This window comes from Manihot esculenta, chromosome 15 (assembly GCF_001659605.2).
Source record: "Manihot esculenta cultivar AM560-2 chromosome 15, M.esculenta_v8, whole genome shotgun sequence".
NCBI classification, from domain to species: Eukaryota; Viridiplantae; Streptophyta; class Magnoliopsida; order Malpighiales; family Euphorbiaceae; genus Manihot; species Manihot esculenta.
Window position 1 is genome coordinate 13,722,133 of NC_035175.2, and position 17,062 is coordinate 13,739,194.

The 17,062-nt window shown below is 33.7% G+C and overlaps 2 protein-coding genes across 3 annotated transcripts; one reads left to right on the plus strand and one right to left on the minus strand.

The window, feature by feature from the left end:
• The first annotated feature begins 978 nt into the window (after positions 1 to 978).
• Positions 979 to 7,086, plus strand: LOC110601971 (guanine nucleotide-binding protein subunit beta-2). The gene is made up of 6 exons (XM_021739392.2): positions 979 to 1,365; positions 1,505 to 1,599; positions 3,400 to 3,824; positions 4,614 to 4,971; positions 5,759 to 5,872; positions 6,659 to 7,086. The coding sequence occupies exons 1-6, from the start codon at positions 1,260 to 1,262 to the stop codon at positions 6,692 to 6,694; spliced, it is 1,134 nt and encodes a 377-aa protein (XP_021595084.1). The 5' UTR covers positions 979 to 1,259; the 3' UTR covers positions 6,695 to 7,086.
• Positions 7,087 to 7,143: 57 nt separating this feature from the next.
• Positions 7,144 to 15,106, minus strand: LOC110601969 (coatomer subunit gamma). 2 transcript variants are annotated; one of them, XM_021739387.2, is made up of 18 exons: positions 14,953 to 15,106; positions 14,125 to 14,222; positions 13,943 to 13,993; positions 13,690 to 13,803; positions 13,390 to 13,590; positions 13,199 to 13,300; positions 12,237 to 12,344; positions 11,920 to 12,153; positions 11,483 to 11,733; positions 11,216 to 11,387; positions 10,977 to 11,132; positions 10,830 to 10,880; positions 10,488 to 10,628; positions 9,691 to 9,888; positions 9,464 to 9,595; positions 9,199 to 9,372; positions 8,745 to 8,984; positions 7,144 to 7,754 (listed from the first exon to the last, which is right to left on the minus strand). In XM_021739387.2, exons 1-18 carry the CDS (start codon positions 14,996 to 14,998, stop codon positions 7,560 to 7,562), a joined length of 2,664 nt encoding a protein of 887 aa, XP_021595079.1. In that variant the 5' UTR covers positions 14,999 to 15,106; the 3' UTR covers positions 7,144 to 7,559. The 2 variants fall into 2 exon arrangements, with proteins under 2 accessions (XP_021595079.1, XP_021595080.1); XM_021739388.2 differs by having other exon boundaries at positions 14,125 to 14,219; positions 14,953 to 15,100.
• Between the last annotated feature and the right edge of the window lie 1,956 nt (positions 15,107 to 17,062).

Genomic DNA, 17,062 nt, shown 5'->3' on the forward strand with positions numbered 1-17,062 from the left:
ACTTTTTCACCAAAAAATCGAAATTAACCTTACGTCTAAAATTGAGTAAAAATAAATAAATTCTCATGTCCAAAATAAATTAACTAATATTAAGGATTGTGACAGAGGAATCTAGTAGATTCATATTTATTATTATAAAAACGGTCCTACTAATAGCAAAATTTATTTTTAATATATTTTCTTTTCCTCTATTTAATTCATTTTAACTGCATATTTTTTAAGTAATTAATAATAAATTATATTATTTTTAAATAAAATAAATAATTAAAAAACTTATTTTTTCTGTATATTTTAAAAAAAATTACATAATATAATATATTTAAATATGTAATATAATGTAATTTAAAATAAAATTATATATTTATTCATATAATATATATTTTTTCTGTATAGTATTATTATTAGTTTTAGCTATTTTTAATAGTCGGTGTTAGCTAATGGATTTATATAGTGAGATTGGATTTGATGCTATTTTAAGTTATATAAGAATATACATATAAAAATATATATATTATTTTATAATATAATATTATATTATAATTTCTAGTCAATTAAATTAAAATTAAATCTTAATATTTTCTATGCAAATTAATTGAATAAATTTAATTTATATTATTTTCATTATATTTAAGTTAATTTTAATAAATATAATTTATTTTTTATAATTTAATTTTAATTTAAAAAATAAAATATATAATTTTTTAAAAATAAAATTATTATTTTTTAAATAAATTTTTTTAATAAATAAATATTTTTTATTAATTAATATTTTAAAATAAGGTGAATATCAGAAAGAAATTAACCTCACGTCCAAAATTGAGAAAAAGAATAAATGAACTAATATTAATAGGATGGGCGAAATTTTGACAAGACTCCGTCAAGCAGAAGACGAATCGACGTAGTTGACACGTGGGAATGAGTGGGCCCGACGACGTCACTGTCTATCCTCTGACTCTGATGCCGCTGACAAAATGTTTCTCAGAAACCTCTTTACCACCACCACTTCCTCACCTCAACCTCCGTCTCTTCCTCTTCCTCTACCGTTTGCTCCCCCTCTTCTCCCTCTCAATCTCGGAAGCAGCCATTTTTATCTTTTTCATTCTCTCTAATAATCGAGGCCACATCTCTGTTACCCGACCACAATCTCTTATACTATTAGCTGCTTCAGCCTTTTCACATCATGATCATTAGGGCTGACAGCCGAATCCGAGCTTAAGAGTAATGCCTGCTTTTTAGTTCAACTTTGCTTTCCTTTAGAAATGTCTGTTCCGGAGCTAAAGGCCCGCCATGTCGCCGCCACTGAAACGGTGAATAGTCTTAGAGAACGGTTGAAGCAGAAGCGCCTTCTGTTGCTAGACACTGATGGTATTTTCGTCTGTTTGCTTAGATTTAATTGCTTTTTTTTTTTTTTTTGTTATCGTGTAGAATTGGATTTGTGTTCGTTTCCTCCTTTTTTTTGGGGATTTTTTTTTCTCCAACATAGATCTGATTGAAGTTGTGGCAGTTGCGGGATACGCGAGGGCGCGTGGGAAGTCTCCTATAAGCTTCGGGGCCACCGATCTGGTGTGCTGCAGGACGCTTCAAGGACATACTGGCAAGGTGAATCATAAACATTCACATTCCTACTGTTCGAATTTATTCATATTTGTTTGTTTTCTTTGGATTTACTTGCTTCTTGTTATTTAGTGCGATTTTCTTTTTTGGTCTGAGGTAATTTAGTTTTATATAGATTATGCTTGTTGGTGTAACGGTTAATTTGTTATGCTTTTTGTTCCTTTGGAAACGTTTATTGTTAGGGTTAGGAATTAGGAGTTGAAGCTTGTGGGGAAGGTTGATATAGTGAAAGCTTGAGGAGCCACAGTGGAGAACTTTGGGAACGAGTAGTTTTGCCTTTTCGGCACTTTTTTGAAAATTTGGGCATTGAAGTAGGAAATGTAGAATTACTGAGGATCGTTTAAGAGGAAATAGGGTTAATTTAACTCCAGATTCTACTTGAATGCAACTGAAAAAATAGGAGCAGATGACAGAATCTTGTTAAGGATATCTGCAGATGTGATCTGGGTTTTTAGATCCAAAATCAAACTGCTGCATCTTGGCAATGTGCTGGTGTGATTGGCATGCATTTAAAGGAGAGGGTTGGGGCAGAGGGAAAGGAGAAACCAATGCTATTCACATTGTGACTTGTTAGTGGAGACAAGCAACTATTATGGGATGTATGGAGTGGCAGGATAACATTCAGGCTATCAAGTTAGATGCATTTAGTTCCCAGAGACTCATCATTTTTTTTCCTGTAAATAGTATGGGGTCTTGTTTACACATAGACGCCATTTCTATTATCATGGTCATTTGAAAAACCCTAAATAGTGGTCGAGTATCTTCTCAGATTCTAAGATTACTCTTTTAACCTGAATCTAACAGGCTTTAAGATAAGTAATTAGGCCTTTCATGTTATGTTTATTTCCCGTTTGGTGTTTGCTTATTGCTGGTGATAATAATACTCAAACTTCATAAAGAGTAATTTACATTATCTTCCTGAAGTCTCCTCTTCCTTTCTTTATCTTTTCTCTTGTTTATTTCACTTGTTTAGTTTCCTCAAAGTCATCCTCAGTCATTGCCTTAAGGAAATTCAGGTTAACACTTGCTTGATATATTTCAAGGGAAAATCCAGAAAAAATGGCAGTCCATAATGGAATTGTCTAATATGGCAGTCTTAATTGCTGACAGAAAGAGTCAAGTGGTTCTGTCATTTTCTGATAAACTGAAACTGAATCTTAACATTTTGTATATCCCTTGCTCTATTATTGTAGTGGGAAATACTGTTGGTTAATTATCATATTAACATCTTGCAAACTTCCTTGCTTATTCTTTTGTTTTTCATCCTCTCCATACTCTCTCTCTCTCTCTCTCTCTCTCTCTCTCTCTCACCAAACACACACACACCCCCCCTAGACTTCACTACCCTCACATTTTCTTGGCCATAAAGTGTCAACTACAATTGAACATATAAACGATTCAGTATACCCTCACATGTGCATAGAACTGTCAGCTTCTGGATTAGATGAAACATCCTATTTAAATGGCTGAAATGTTCATGTCACTAGATTGTTTCCCATGGATTTGCTGCCTCGCTGAATCTCCAGTCATGTTATTCATTTCTCATGCAGTTGTTTGGCTAGTCTATTATGTTTTAAATGATTCATGAACCACAGTTTATATTTTCTGAAACAAAAGAACTTTAAATTTTCAACATTAAAATGTTATGTGAAAATTTGACATGGTGACTTGTGAAAGTAGGTTTTGTATGTGTTGACATCAAACTTCAAAGCACCAGCCAAAAGTGAAACAATGTTGTCACCTATTATTGTGAAAATTGGTTCTTAATCTTTAAAAATTTTGCAGGTGTATTCATTGGATTGGACTGCTGAAAAGAATCGAATTGTAAGTGCATCTCAGGATGGGCGGTTGATAGTGTGGAATGCCCTAACTAGCCAGAAAACTCATGCCATAAAGTTGCCTTGCGCATGGGTCATGACTTGTGCCTTCTCTCCAACTGGTCAGTCTGTTGCTTGTGGTGGTCTTGATAGTGTTTGCTCTATTTTCAACCTGAATTCACCAATCGACAAGGATGGGAACCTGCCAATATCAAAGATGCTTAGTGGGCACAAGGGTTATATTTCCTCCTGTCAGTATGTACCAGATGAGGATACTCATCTAATTACAAGTTCTGGTGATCAGACTTGTGTTCTTTGGGATATTACAACAGGCCTTAGAACTTCTGTCTTTGGAGGGGAGTTTCAGTCCGGTCACACTGCTGATGTACTAAGGTACGTTAGATGAGTACCAAGTTGACTTTGGGTTTAATGATTTTATTATCGTGTACTTGGACGGATGTAATGTGACAAGAAATTCTTTCTTGTGGCTCCAAATTTTAATAGTTTTCGTTTAGCACAGCTATGTACAAAAATTAATGTTTACTTATGAATGGAGGCTAGGTTGTTTAATATATCCAAGGAATCTTTTAGATCCTACTCCAACGTGTGTGTGTGTGTGTGTGTTTCTTTTTTTCTTTTTTATATATTTAAATGTTGGGATTGATATGTGTTCCTCTTTTTCACAAGTACTTGATGGATAAACATCACACCTATTAACAATTGGATAACACTGTAATGACCTTGGTAACTGTTGAGATTGATGATATTTTCTTTTAACCTATGGGATATAATTATGAGAAAATCATGTGATTGATCAGCAAAATCATTGGCTTGATTCATGTTTATATTAAGGAGTAATTTATGGGAAATATATGTATATATATAGTTTTATTTATTTATTTATCTTGTGTCTTCCATTATAAATATGGACTATTATGTATTATGTAAACACACATTAGTGATGAATGTAGCCGTTTGAGGTGTTACATATGTGGACAGAGGCTCTCCATAGCCGAACGACATAAAACATTCTCTTATTATTTTCTCTTTATCTTTTCTATCATTCTAAATTTTCAACAGTAAGGAAAAAGAATTTTTTTTTTTAATGTATAGCAGCATAAACCTTTTTTATAGTACTCTTTCAAGATTTATTTTTTAAAAGTTAAGCATTCTGCATTTCAGTGTTTCTATCAATGGATCAAACTTGAGAATGTTTGTATCTGGTTCCTGTGATTCGACTGCCCGATTGTGGGACACTCGTGTTGCAAGTCGAGCTGTGCGCACATTTCATGGGCATGAGGGAGATGTCAACGCTGTGAAGTTCTTTCCTGATGGCAACAGATTTGGAACCGGATCTGATGATGGAACTTGCAGGTTGTTTGACATTAGAACTGGGCATCAACTCCAAGTATACCATCAACAGCATAGAGACAATGAGGTTCCACAAGTGACCTCTATTGCATTCTCCGTATCAGGAAGACTTCTCTTTGCTGGATATTCAAATGGTGATTGCTATGTTTGGGATACTTTATTAGCACAGGTATAGACATACTCTAATTGATTGCACTTGCTTGTGTTCTCAAGGTTTGAATTTTCTTCGTTGCACAAGTTAGCTTTTTCTCAATTGGAGGTTATTCTTGCATAGAATTTTCTATCCCAACATAAAGCTGTGCTGTTTTTGTTTTCTATTCATCTGTTCCATTGTTATTGTCATGCATGTAGGAAAAAAATTGTTGTCCTTGAAATTAATTTTAATGAATTTCCCCATAGATATAACATAAATTTATTTATTTTAGTATTTCTCCTCTGTAGAAATTTAGGTTGTTACCTTTTGCAGGTTGAGTTTAGTTACCTCCTCTATCTAATTCTTGAATTGACCCTGGTCTTTCATGCGAATTGGTAGTTCTGTCATAGATCACGAAAAGGGTGACACAAAAAATTAAAAGGTTTGGTCATAATTGCAAATTTGAACAGAGATTTGTTTTCTTTTTTTCTTTTGTTTGGCAATAACTATTTGATAACAGTGACATATAAACTGGGTTCAGTTTCCCACCTTGCATGTGGATTATACATGTCCTATATTGCATGTCAGAAGTATCTGATCTAGTAGATTTAGCATTTATTCTTAAAAGGAAATGGAAAGTGCTCGCATATACCTTTTCAGTTAGAGTCATAACCTATTGATGCTGACCCTTACATTTCAATTTCCCTCTGTCCTTTTCCCACTGATGCATCTGCATGTTTGCATGAATTGTGGCCAATCTTAATTGGCAAGATAGTGAACCTGTTGATTTGAATTAAAATTTTCTTTTTTTTTTATTTTGCAGGTTGTTTTGGACTTGGGATCTTTGCAAAATTCACATGAGGGTCGGATAAGCTGTTTGGGCTTATCAGCAGATGGAAGTGCCTTGTGTACAGGAAGTTATGATACAAATCTAAAGGTTAGTATGGAGGACTCCCACTTGGCTCTTAAAGAAGTTAAAAAAAAATGGAATTGTTGTAGACTCGTAGTCTTTGTGTTGGAATACCTTTCTAAAAGTGTGAACACTCTGTCAAGTCTGTTAAGCACCTTTGGAGTATGTCATTATGCAGATGAAAACATTAAGAGTTTCTTGTGTGAGGCTGGACCCCAATGTTATAAAACGAGCTCTTTACATATTAATTAACTCCTTATTCCTGCGTTTCTTTGTCTGTAAATTATCTCTATGCTGTTGGAAGCATGTAAACATTTTTCTTTTTTTTTTTTCATGTATAAAATACACTATGCTAGCGTGTATATGTGTATATATACATATATATACATGACCTTTTGTCAAGGAAAAGGAAAAGACTTGCTTGTGTATCAACCTAATGCAAAATTCTTGCTATTGCTGTTACTTGACATAGTATTAATAGCTTAATTTTTGTTTATCAGTATGAATGTTTCTTAAATTTTTGGATTCCATGTAGAAATAATACAGTTTTATGTTGCATTATCTCTTGCTGGTTCTAAATTTGTGATCAACCTGCTTTGAAAGCTGCATTTTTTTATTATTGTTATTTTTTTTGGCAATTTTTATGCCAGTATGGTGATATTTATCCAACATGTTTAGTGGTGCAGTTATCTGCTTTATAGTGAATATAACCTTCTGTATACTATAACTTGCCGTCCATTTCTTTTATGGAAGAATGGCTGTAAACTTTCAAACAGAATTAATGTTTCGTTACTTTTGCTCTTGCTCACACAGATTTGGGCTTTTGGAGGCCATAGGAAGGTGATCTGAGAAGAAAGAAGCATCTTTGCAGTTTTCTCTCATGTAAGGTTCGTTGGTTCCTACAACCTGAAGAATGCCTTGTGCTTCATTGGTAAAATTTCATTGTGTTCTCTGTAAGTGATGCGAAGAAATCAGAATCTTGCAATATTGCTTCTAGTGAGATCCCTGATGTGAAAACTGAGTTTTAAAGCAAGAGGGAAATGTTGGTAGAGAACTTAAACAGTTGGGCTTCCTTCCCCTTGGTGGATGTCTCTGCTTATTGTTTTTCCTCCCTTGAATTCTTTGCCCATTTATCTTAACAGGAAATGTCATTATTTTAAGCTGCTGCTGTAAAATCGAGTAAAGAGAGCCCTGCACTACAGCTTAAATCGAATCTTTGAGCCGACGGGTTATAACTTGGATATCCTTTTCAATTTGAGTATAATTAATACTAATTATATAAGCTTCTAGAAGGATGAAATACTAATAGTTCGATTCACAATAGCTTTTGATGCTTAAACAAATGAGGTCAAGCCTCCCAAAATTCACATTCCCATTAAGTAGAGAAGCAAGCTTGTGATGAAAAACCTATATTTAATCTCAATTAACAAAATTTAAAAAGCAAAACAAAATAGAATCCGCTTATAGATCCAATTTGCGTGACACCAGAGTATTATTGCTGGATCAAAAAGACGACAAAAAAAAAAAAGCTCCGAAATAAATGCAAATCACTGCCCGTAGAAAGAAGCCCAGCTCCCAGCCGCACGAGATTTAACTTTCATATAACGAGCAGTTATCTCTGTCTGCTTTCAGCTACCTGCCTCTGTACTGTTCACATTCACAGAAACTGAACGGTCAATAAGTACAAGACTGCGACTATTACTATGTTAACCAATTAGCCGCTTGCTATAATCTCATGGATGGCATCACTGACAGATTCATCTTCAGATCTGACAGCCAGTTTCATTGCTACCTCCCTTGTACCATCTATTCCAAATTGCAATCTCCCAAGAACTCTCACATTGCCAATGAATACACCGGAGAGTAGACAGGTATGTGACCTTGAATTGCTTTGGACAACCTCTGTGCCCTGTACAACCCCAGTCCATGTAGAACATATTGTGAGATCCAGAAACAAAGTAGAAAGAAGGAAAAAGAAAAAAAAAAGATGAGGCGATTGTTTGGAAGGGGTGAGCAGTATCTGGTTCAAACCGAAAAAATCGATCGAACCGAATCGATTTGAAAATTTAATTTGATTTTTTATACATTTCGATTTGGTTCGATTTTTAATTTCAGAAATTTCGATTATTTCGATTCGGTTCGATTTTGATAAAAAAAACTGAAAAAATCAAACCGAACCGATTAGTGATAATAATATGTTTTTTCAATAATATAGAGAAATTAAATCATATTAAAATTAAAATATTTTAATTAAATTTTAAAATATTAAAAATAAAGTGTAAAAAATAAAAAAATTATTAAAAATTGAAACCGATCAAACCGAATCGAACCGAATCAGACCGGTTCGGTTCGATTCGGTTTCTGACCAAAATCGGTTCGGTTCGGTTTTCATAAACACTAAAATTTCGATTTTCGGTTTATTCGGTTCGGTTCGGTTTTAAACCGAACCGACCGAATGCTCACCCCTGTTTGGAACTGTGAAAGACAATTTGAAAGCTTATATAACCTTTTTGCTCTTGCATAATGCAGCCAGTGCCAACAAAACTCAGATTAGAACAATAGAAAACATTATCCCTCCATTTGGAAATTCTCAAGAATTTCGTAAAAATTCAATTCAACTGATTTTTTTTCTAAAAATTATCTTGTTTGTAATGAAAAAAATTCAAATTTTTTTACTTAAAATTTGAATTTAAAATAAATTGAACTCTTGAATGATTTTGTAAAAATTTATTTGAATTCTCTTCATGCAAAATGAATTATGCCAAATAAAGGGTATAGGTTTCAACTCTTTATGATGATCCAATTTCTTGACATGTAGGCCATTTCTTGTGTCCCAAATATATTGAAACATCTCCAGCAACTAACTGATGACTATGAGATTAAATAATAACAAACTAACCTCACAGGGCTGCATGCCAAGAAGGCTGATGACTGTAGCAACAGCTTCAGCCAAGCTCTCCCTTGGGCCAAGGCCATATTCATCCACGCGCTCAAAATCAGGGCCCATGCTTTCCCATGCACTCCTGAAGTTGGAAACTGCAACTTTCTTCATATAATCTGCAGCAAACACTTCCAGGTCCTCAAGTTGGTATTCATCCTCTACGCCACCATCCTCTGCTTCACCAGTAGTTGGATCAACCTGAAAAAAGCATCCACTCAAAGAAATAAACATCTATATCATAATTAATTCTATCATCAACAACCCTTTGAACAGTTTTAACTGGCTATCTTAAATACGCATTATTATAAGACTACGGAAACCCTTTATAAACATTTGCCTAAAAAACCACTTTTAACCAAAAATAAAACTCAAGAGAGAGCAAAAATAATTTAGGAAGAAGGTGAGATTATACCTCGTTAACAATGAATCTCAACATATTTGAAAACTTTCCAACTGCTGGGACTCCCTCAGGCTTCTCAAATGCCACAAAAGTTTGTCCAGGTGAATCATAAGGAAGAGATCGTAAAGCCTTGGATGCAACCTCAGAAAATTCCTCTGCTTCTGAAGCATCCACAATAACAGTAACCTGACCACAAATGTAAACATGATAAAGACTACCCTGAGAGTAGGGACCTGGTAGAAGATGAAATAATTTCTATCTTAAAATCAGTCATTACATTTTCCAGTAATTGGTATGGCATTGTGTTGGTGCAATTGTACTGGAAAATAACATGCCCATCAAAAATGTGCTTCACAGCATTAATAGCATATTCTGTCTCTGCTTCTGTAAGCTCCACAGGTGCCGAAGACTGTTGAAGAAAAAGACAGATACAGCACATAAATAACATCACAGATTCATTAAATTCAAATTACAATGTGCAGTTAATTTGTTAAAGAAAGCTACCTTGAAAAGCTTGCCAAAGTTTGAGAACTCTGGGATGGAGGAAAGGATCCTTTCATAACCATCGACAGCAGATGGAGGGCCAGCTGGAGGTGCACCAAGACCAGTTGGCTTCTTGCCTGGAGCTTTCTTCTCTGCAAGTGGCTGAGACTTTACTTCCTTTGGCACAGAATTAATATCAAAAGGCTTTTCTGAAGGTTCCTGTGCCAACAACCATTAAAATAATGACAACCAAAATACACAACAGGCAGAAAAGGAAGCAACTATTTCTAGTCAAGAGGAATGTTTCCCATTGCTTCATAAATGGAATAATGTTGATAAGACCACAATCTAATTAATGCCTCCACAACTATGCTTTGCTCAATATCACTGCCAAAAATAATGCTCCAAGTGATCTAGATTCTACTACTACACCATTATCTACTACGCTCTAAAGGCTTGATTTTATGATGTCTTCCTATGTCACTTGCAGGCCATAGGATGAAAATTTAGTGGGTTCCTTGATGTATCATCTGCTTAGAGTATTTCCATATAAGCATGGTAAAGACTGATATCAGTTGCCCCTTTGAAGTGGAGGAGAATAGATATATATATAATTAAAGATTATCATTATCTTTATCTCCCAAATTTTTCAACCCTGAAGGATAATACATTTATTAAACTTAATTAGTTAATAATTATAAATGTCTTTTTAAAAACAATCACATTAATAAGTACTGAATTCAAAAGAAAAAACAATAAGCAGTGAATATTGCCATCAGTGATGTGGAAATAGAACCATCGGACAGAAAAAGACTTACATATTTTTTCAAACTTGTCTCCAGGTTAACTAGAGGTATATCTAGTGGACCAAAGAGAAAAGCTTGTACATCTTTATCAGTTTCAACAACTTGACCATCAGCACCAAGAGTATTAAGATAAAGCGTTGCCCTATCACGAACCTGCAAAACAAGTCAGCAATATAATCACTTGATACAATCATAACAAAATGAAAAACAATTTTAAAATGTAATATAATTGTGATGGCAACAATGAAGAGATTATAGATAGCAACACTAAAATATATACATGCTCAAAAACAAATGAACAAAAAAATCAGTATGCAAAAACTTCAGAAATTCCACTAATATATAGAATCGCACCTCATCATCACCATCAAAGAGGCAGCGTCTCAGCAGAACAAAAATGCGTGGCTGGAAAGAAAGCACAATAATTTTAACTAGCAGTCAGTAACAGATAATTCACTAAAGTAGTCGAAGCAGATAACATCTGCAAACATCCAATAATACCTTCAGTGCATCAACTAAAGCACCAAACTTTGCTAATGTGCCGACTGCAGCAGCCCGAACAGTTGCATTCTCGAGGTGCACACGATTGTAGATGTAGCGTATATATTTGCTGGGATCTGAGGTCTTTGGCCCCTCAATCCCCAAGAAATGGAGTATCTAGTAACAACATAAGTAGGATAAATTACATAATAAAGAAAACAAAAAGAGTTCAATCAACTAGAATTGCATAGACGTGTCACCTGTGTTGAAAGATATGTAAATTCACAATCTTCAATGAATTCACACAAATGAAGCAATCCACTTTCCTTTGCTTCAGGGATATCTCTAATGAGGACCACTATGGAATCTACAATTGCCTTTTTATACTCAAATCCACCTTCTTCTCTGAGGATATTGCTTAAAAAGTTCATTCTGAATATAACATAACAAGGAAGAAAATAACGTTAGCTTATGTTGGTAATAATTTTAATGACAACAAAAGCAGTGGCAGGTAAATCATTACTCACAGTGCTCTGTACTTCAAGGGAAACTTCAAACAAAGTGATCTTATGGCTTCTACCACCACAATTTTAAACTCATCAGCAATATCTGACATGAAATTTGTTATTTGCTTCATCAAGCGATCCACACTTGATTCATTTCCTGTCTTAAGCAGTGTTGTGATTGCAAGTGTGGCAATGCTTCTGTTCTGATCAGAAATTAAACTCTCCATATCAATGTTGCAGTTAGTGACAGCCATTGGATGAGTCATGGCCACCTGCAAATTAAAAAAAAAAAATTCAGCACACATTTCTTTGAACCCTTGAAAATTACAAAAGGAAACAATCACTCACTTCCCTCAAACAAGTTTGTTTCCAACAACCAGTGTTCTTTGCACCTAAGCATTTTGACACACAAATTGCACAAGTATAGCCTTTATTTGCTTAAAGAAAAATCAGCCTACCTCGTTCAAAGTACGGACTGCTGCAAATCTCAGCACTGGTTTGGAAGAACTCAAAAAGAGCTGCAGAACAGTGATTGCCGGAGTCAATTCTCGGGTCGTCACTCCACTAAGCTCGGTAATAGCTCTGGCAGCCTCAAAAATTACCATCTCAGCCTTATGACGTAGGCATCCCTCAAGAAAATCATAGAAAGGACGGTCCCCTGACTGTGTGTTGGTAGCTGACTCATGAATAACCTGCACATAATAATAAATTTGTTTTATTTCTGCATAATGAATTAGAACCATGAGAAACAAATGTTTAAGGAGAACAAAATAACCTGACTAGTATAACGTATCAAGAGACATTGGGCCAGTGGAGAGCGAACAGTTCCCCTGGTCAAACTGGTAACCAACTTACTGATGGCTAGTCGATCATTCTGCCGTATCTGCAAGAGTAAATAGCACAAACATCCTTAAAGCATTTGTCTGCTCAAGTCTACTACAAGCTCAAAAACACTTTCTGCCCTGGCAACAATTCCACTAGTACAAAAAGCACACAAGTTACCATGAAATGCACTTTCCCACATCTCAATTGTCATGAAAGCCATCTACCCAAAAACTTGATAATGTCTTCTGACATTGTGATAGAGAGAAATTTTAGGGCTTATTATGAAAGTGGGGGCACTTAAAGATAATTTTCAAAGAGGGGTAAGACTTGGGAAAATTTTTTTTTGTCAAAGTGGGGTGTATCTATCCATTTCACCAGTTTGCCGGTGTCTGAAAAGTGTCAATTTTTTTTAATTGTTGTCAGCCTGCCGCTTATAAAATTGAAAGTAAAGAGCAAGTTCCCTTACTGCGGCACTTGCCCTTTTTTAACCTATATAATATTCCCTCCATTCCATAATTTTTGTCCACCTTTCTTTTTTAGTTATCTCAAAATTATTGTCCACTTTCTTTTTTTAGACTATAATAACATATAAATTGACTATTATAACCTTATTTAATTTTATCTTATTTTCAATAAACCTCTCAAAATATCTCTTAATATTTAATAAAGATTAATGTATTTAAGATGGTACAATTGAAAAGTTAATAAAAAAAGTTATATTTGGTTGGAACCTTACAGCATTACTTTTTTTTTTCTTTTGATAAGGGGACGGGGTATGGGGTGTTAAACCTAGGACCTGTCAAGATTTAACTAATGCACTTAACACCAAGCTATGACCGTGAGTGCACTACAACATTACATTTAGTTAACCTAAAGATGAAAATGCTAGTTAAACATGGAAACACAGCACACCTGATGGAGCAATGCCAATGCATGAAACTGTACAAGGGCAGCTCTAGACTGAACAGCTTCCTGAACTTCATTACTCCACCTCTTCACTATTTCTGGGTTTGTCTGCCAAAAAGACTAACACATCAGAACTTTCTGAAACAATGATTAAAAAATATATCAAAAACCTTGCTGCTAAGCCAATTTGATAATACCTGTAATAAATGGATCCCACTAACCAAGGCTGCACTAGCAACCACTGGATTCTTATCAACAATAGCTTGTTTCAAATATCGCTCAATTTGGGTGAGGAGGGTTCCATCTGTGATCCGGCAAAGCACACGAATGGCATTTGCCCGGTACATATCGGTTTTGCTATTCATGTCCTTCATAAGGGAGCTTGTGACAATGATAACCTTTTGCAGAATGGAATATAGTCACTCAGTATCTACCACAAAAAAAAAAAAAAAAAATGCTACAACATTAGGAGATCTAGTTTAAGTATAAGAAATAACCTCATCTGCTGATGGGGATAATTCCTTTATCATCAAATAGACCATTCTCCTCAAACCTACATCTCTTGACTGAAAAAGCTTTGTCACAGCAAAGAAAACTTCTGTGGCTTCAATCTATAAGAATAACACAGGAAGGCACAATTGAGACAATGTTTCATTATTCTGTAACACTGAATACAAAATAGTGGTTCGTAGGTGATCTTGCTGATCATGAGACAATTAAGATGTATGCTATCTAGAAGAAAAACTTGACCTTAGTGAATGTTTCTCCTTGGTTCAAAAGATAAAGAAGCTTTGTGATGACCTGCAAGAAAATAGCATGCCAAAATCCATTAAAATTCTTGAATTCTCTCCCTTCTCATTTTCTCACTCTCTGCTAGCACAAGCAGGTTCTACATATTGCAATTAGAAAATGAGGCAGTATAAAGCAAAAACCTGAGAGCACTTTCTTGGATCAAGCTGAGGATCATTAAAAACCCTAGCTTCCTGAAGAACAGCTCCCTTCTCAATCCCCATAAAGGGAGAATACTCTGCTGTCAAAACAATAGATGTTGCATAATCATGCATGTCATTGCATCGTTCAACATACTGAACTATAATTGAAAACACACCTTATTGCAGCCCATCAGTTAAAAATCTACGAGAGCTATATTAGTTTTCCACATTAAATAAATCAAAATAGTACGTGTACACAGAGAATCTACATTGAGACTTAGTGCAGTCAGCAAATACAGAGCTCTGTTAGATCCCTGGAAATGATTGCCTAAATTGTTAAACATATGAAAAATTGTTAAACATATGAACTTACCCGATAAAGAATCACACTTTTTAACCAATAAAACAACAATTACAAGGCTATATCAAATAAGAATTAAAAATTACAAGTCTCTAAACTATACACACAGATCAACTTCTTCAAACAAATTTACATTGAAAAAGCCACCCACATTGCGATCTAGGAATTCGAAAAGCATCCACCTGCTTTAGTATTTGCATATAAGAACAGAGATCAGAACAAACTAAAACTACACCAAATCAACTAAAACAAGAGCGTAAGCTCTCAGAAAATTGATCTAGTATGATAGAATATTCAAGCTAACGTCTCTAAAATTGGAGAAACAACACAGATCTTGAAGCTAACAACTGATCTAATGCTGGTAAACCTAAGATTGAAATGAATTAGAGGAAATGAAATGAAAGTAGGAAATAAAGTAAAAAATGAGATGAAATCATAAGTTAAGAAGACAATAACTGATCCAATACCTTCATCGTCGCGGTCGTCGTCTTTCTTTATGAGAGGTTGAGCCATTGCTAAACGAAATCGATCCTCAAGATCTGCAAAGTTTGTTAACGGTATTTATAGGTACCCGCTCTCTTCCTTTCTGTGCGTTAAGTTTCTGTCCCTTCTTTTTATAAAACGCAGCCGTGTAATTCGAAGGCGATTGGGTTTCTATTCGAATTATCGTATCTAATTTTGTAACATTCACTCTAATTTGGTAACATTCAGATTTAAGTTTTAATTTTTACAATCCAGTTTTTCAACCGGAAAAGTAGAGAAAAAACACCTACGGGTTTTATTGACTTTTCACTTTAACATTTATATTTTAATTTATAATATATGGTTTAATTTTATATTTAAGACTTTTAAATCTCATGATTCATATCATAACGTATTTTTTGATAAAAAAATTGAATTATAAATTTTAAAATAAACCATATTTTAAAGTAAAAAAATATAAAATAAATATAAAATTATTTTTATTATTTGTTAAAAAAAATATACTTTATAATAATTTTTTTGTTGTAAATAAATTGTACAGAATTTACATACAAATTTATATTTATCATATCTAGCTAGTAAAAATAAAAATTTCATTTGAAATTTTATCTCACTAATAAAAGTTATTAGTTTTGCAATTTTAAGCATGTTTAATAATAATAATAATAATAATAATAATAATAATAATTCACTCACAATCTAATAAGTGTTTTTAAGTAAATATGAGAAATTTTGATTTTATTCACTAAATTTTTAATTTTTATTTAAAAAAATATTATTATTATTAATTTCTAAAACAAACGTTAAAGAAAAATTCTCTGCAATATAGATTAATTTTATATACTAAAAGATACAAATATATATATATATATATATATAATATGATAAAATATTTAAAATTTATTAGAGTTTATATAAATTTCAAATTGTTAATTTTTCTACTTAAATTCTTATAATTATTTTCATTACAATTCATAATTTTTCAAAAAAAAAAAATTGGACTATAAATGTTTCTAAAAACATTAAAAATTTCATATTTTCCTTGTAATTAAACATAATTGAAAAAAATATTAAAATATGTATAATAATACTAATAAAAGGTAATGTGTTTTAATATATTAAGAAAAAGTAAAATATTCTAATATATTGAGAATTAAAATTTTATAATATATTACATTTGAAAATAAAATAAAAATTATTTAAGTAAATATTAATTTAATTAAATTATTATTAATAATAATTTTTATTATTTTTTATTTTACATATAATTTATATTATATATGAAAGTGAGTGAAGAACAAATAATAAGATAATCTAAAATACTCATATTTACATTTATTATAATTATCTTTATTGTAGTTCTTCGTCTTCCCTGTTTGGGAGTTGAAAAGTCTTCCCTGTTTGGGAGTTTTTGTCTTGTCTTCTATGATAAGTTTTCCTATGATTTGTTGTTTTCTTTAGAATTTCTTCATGGCAACTGACGAGAATGCGGTCTCAGTGGAGATGGCGGGTTTATCTGTTGACGGCGAGGCGGATGATGCTGACAGCCTAGTTTTCGGGGTTGATGATGGTGTAATCGGCCAGGAAGATCAATGAGTTGTATTAGTTGGAACTGTCGTGGGCTTGGCAACCCACAAGCAGTTCAGGTCCTGAAAGAGATGGTTAGAGTTAAGAGGCCAAATTTTCTTTTCTTAATCGAAACTTTATGTTGTTCTGCTCGGGTGAATGAAATAAAAGATTTGTTGGCTTATGATGGTTTCTTCAGTGTGGATTGCTTGGGTCGTAGTGGGGGTCTGGCTTTACTGTGGAGATCGGTTTCTTCTATTACTCTTCTTAGCTCATCGCAACACCATATTGACACTGAAGTTTTTATTGAAGGGGTTGGTAATTGGCGCTTGACAGGCTATTATGGCGAGGCTGATCGGAACTTTCGTCATTTATCTTGGCAACGGCTGCGTATGCTGGCATCTCATCATGAAGCACCCTGGGTGTGTTTAGGCGATTTCAATGATATTCTATCACCTTCTGAGAAGCGAGGTGGTCGTCCTCAACCTTCACGTTTGATTAATGGCTTTCGGGATGCGCTTTGTGATT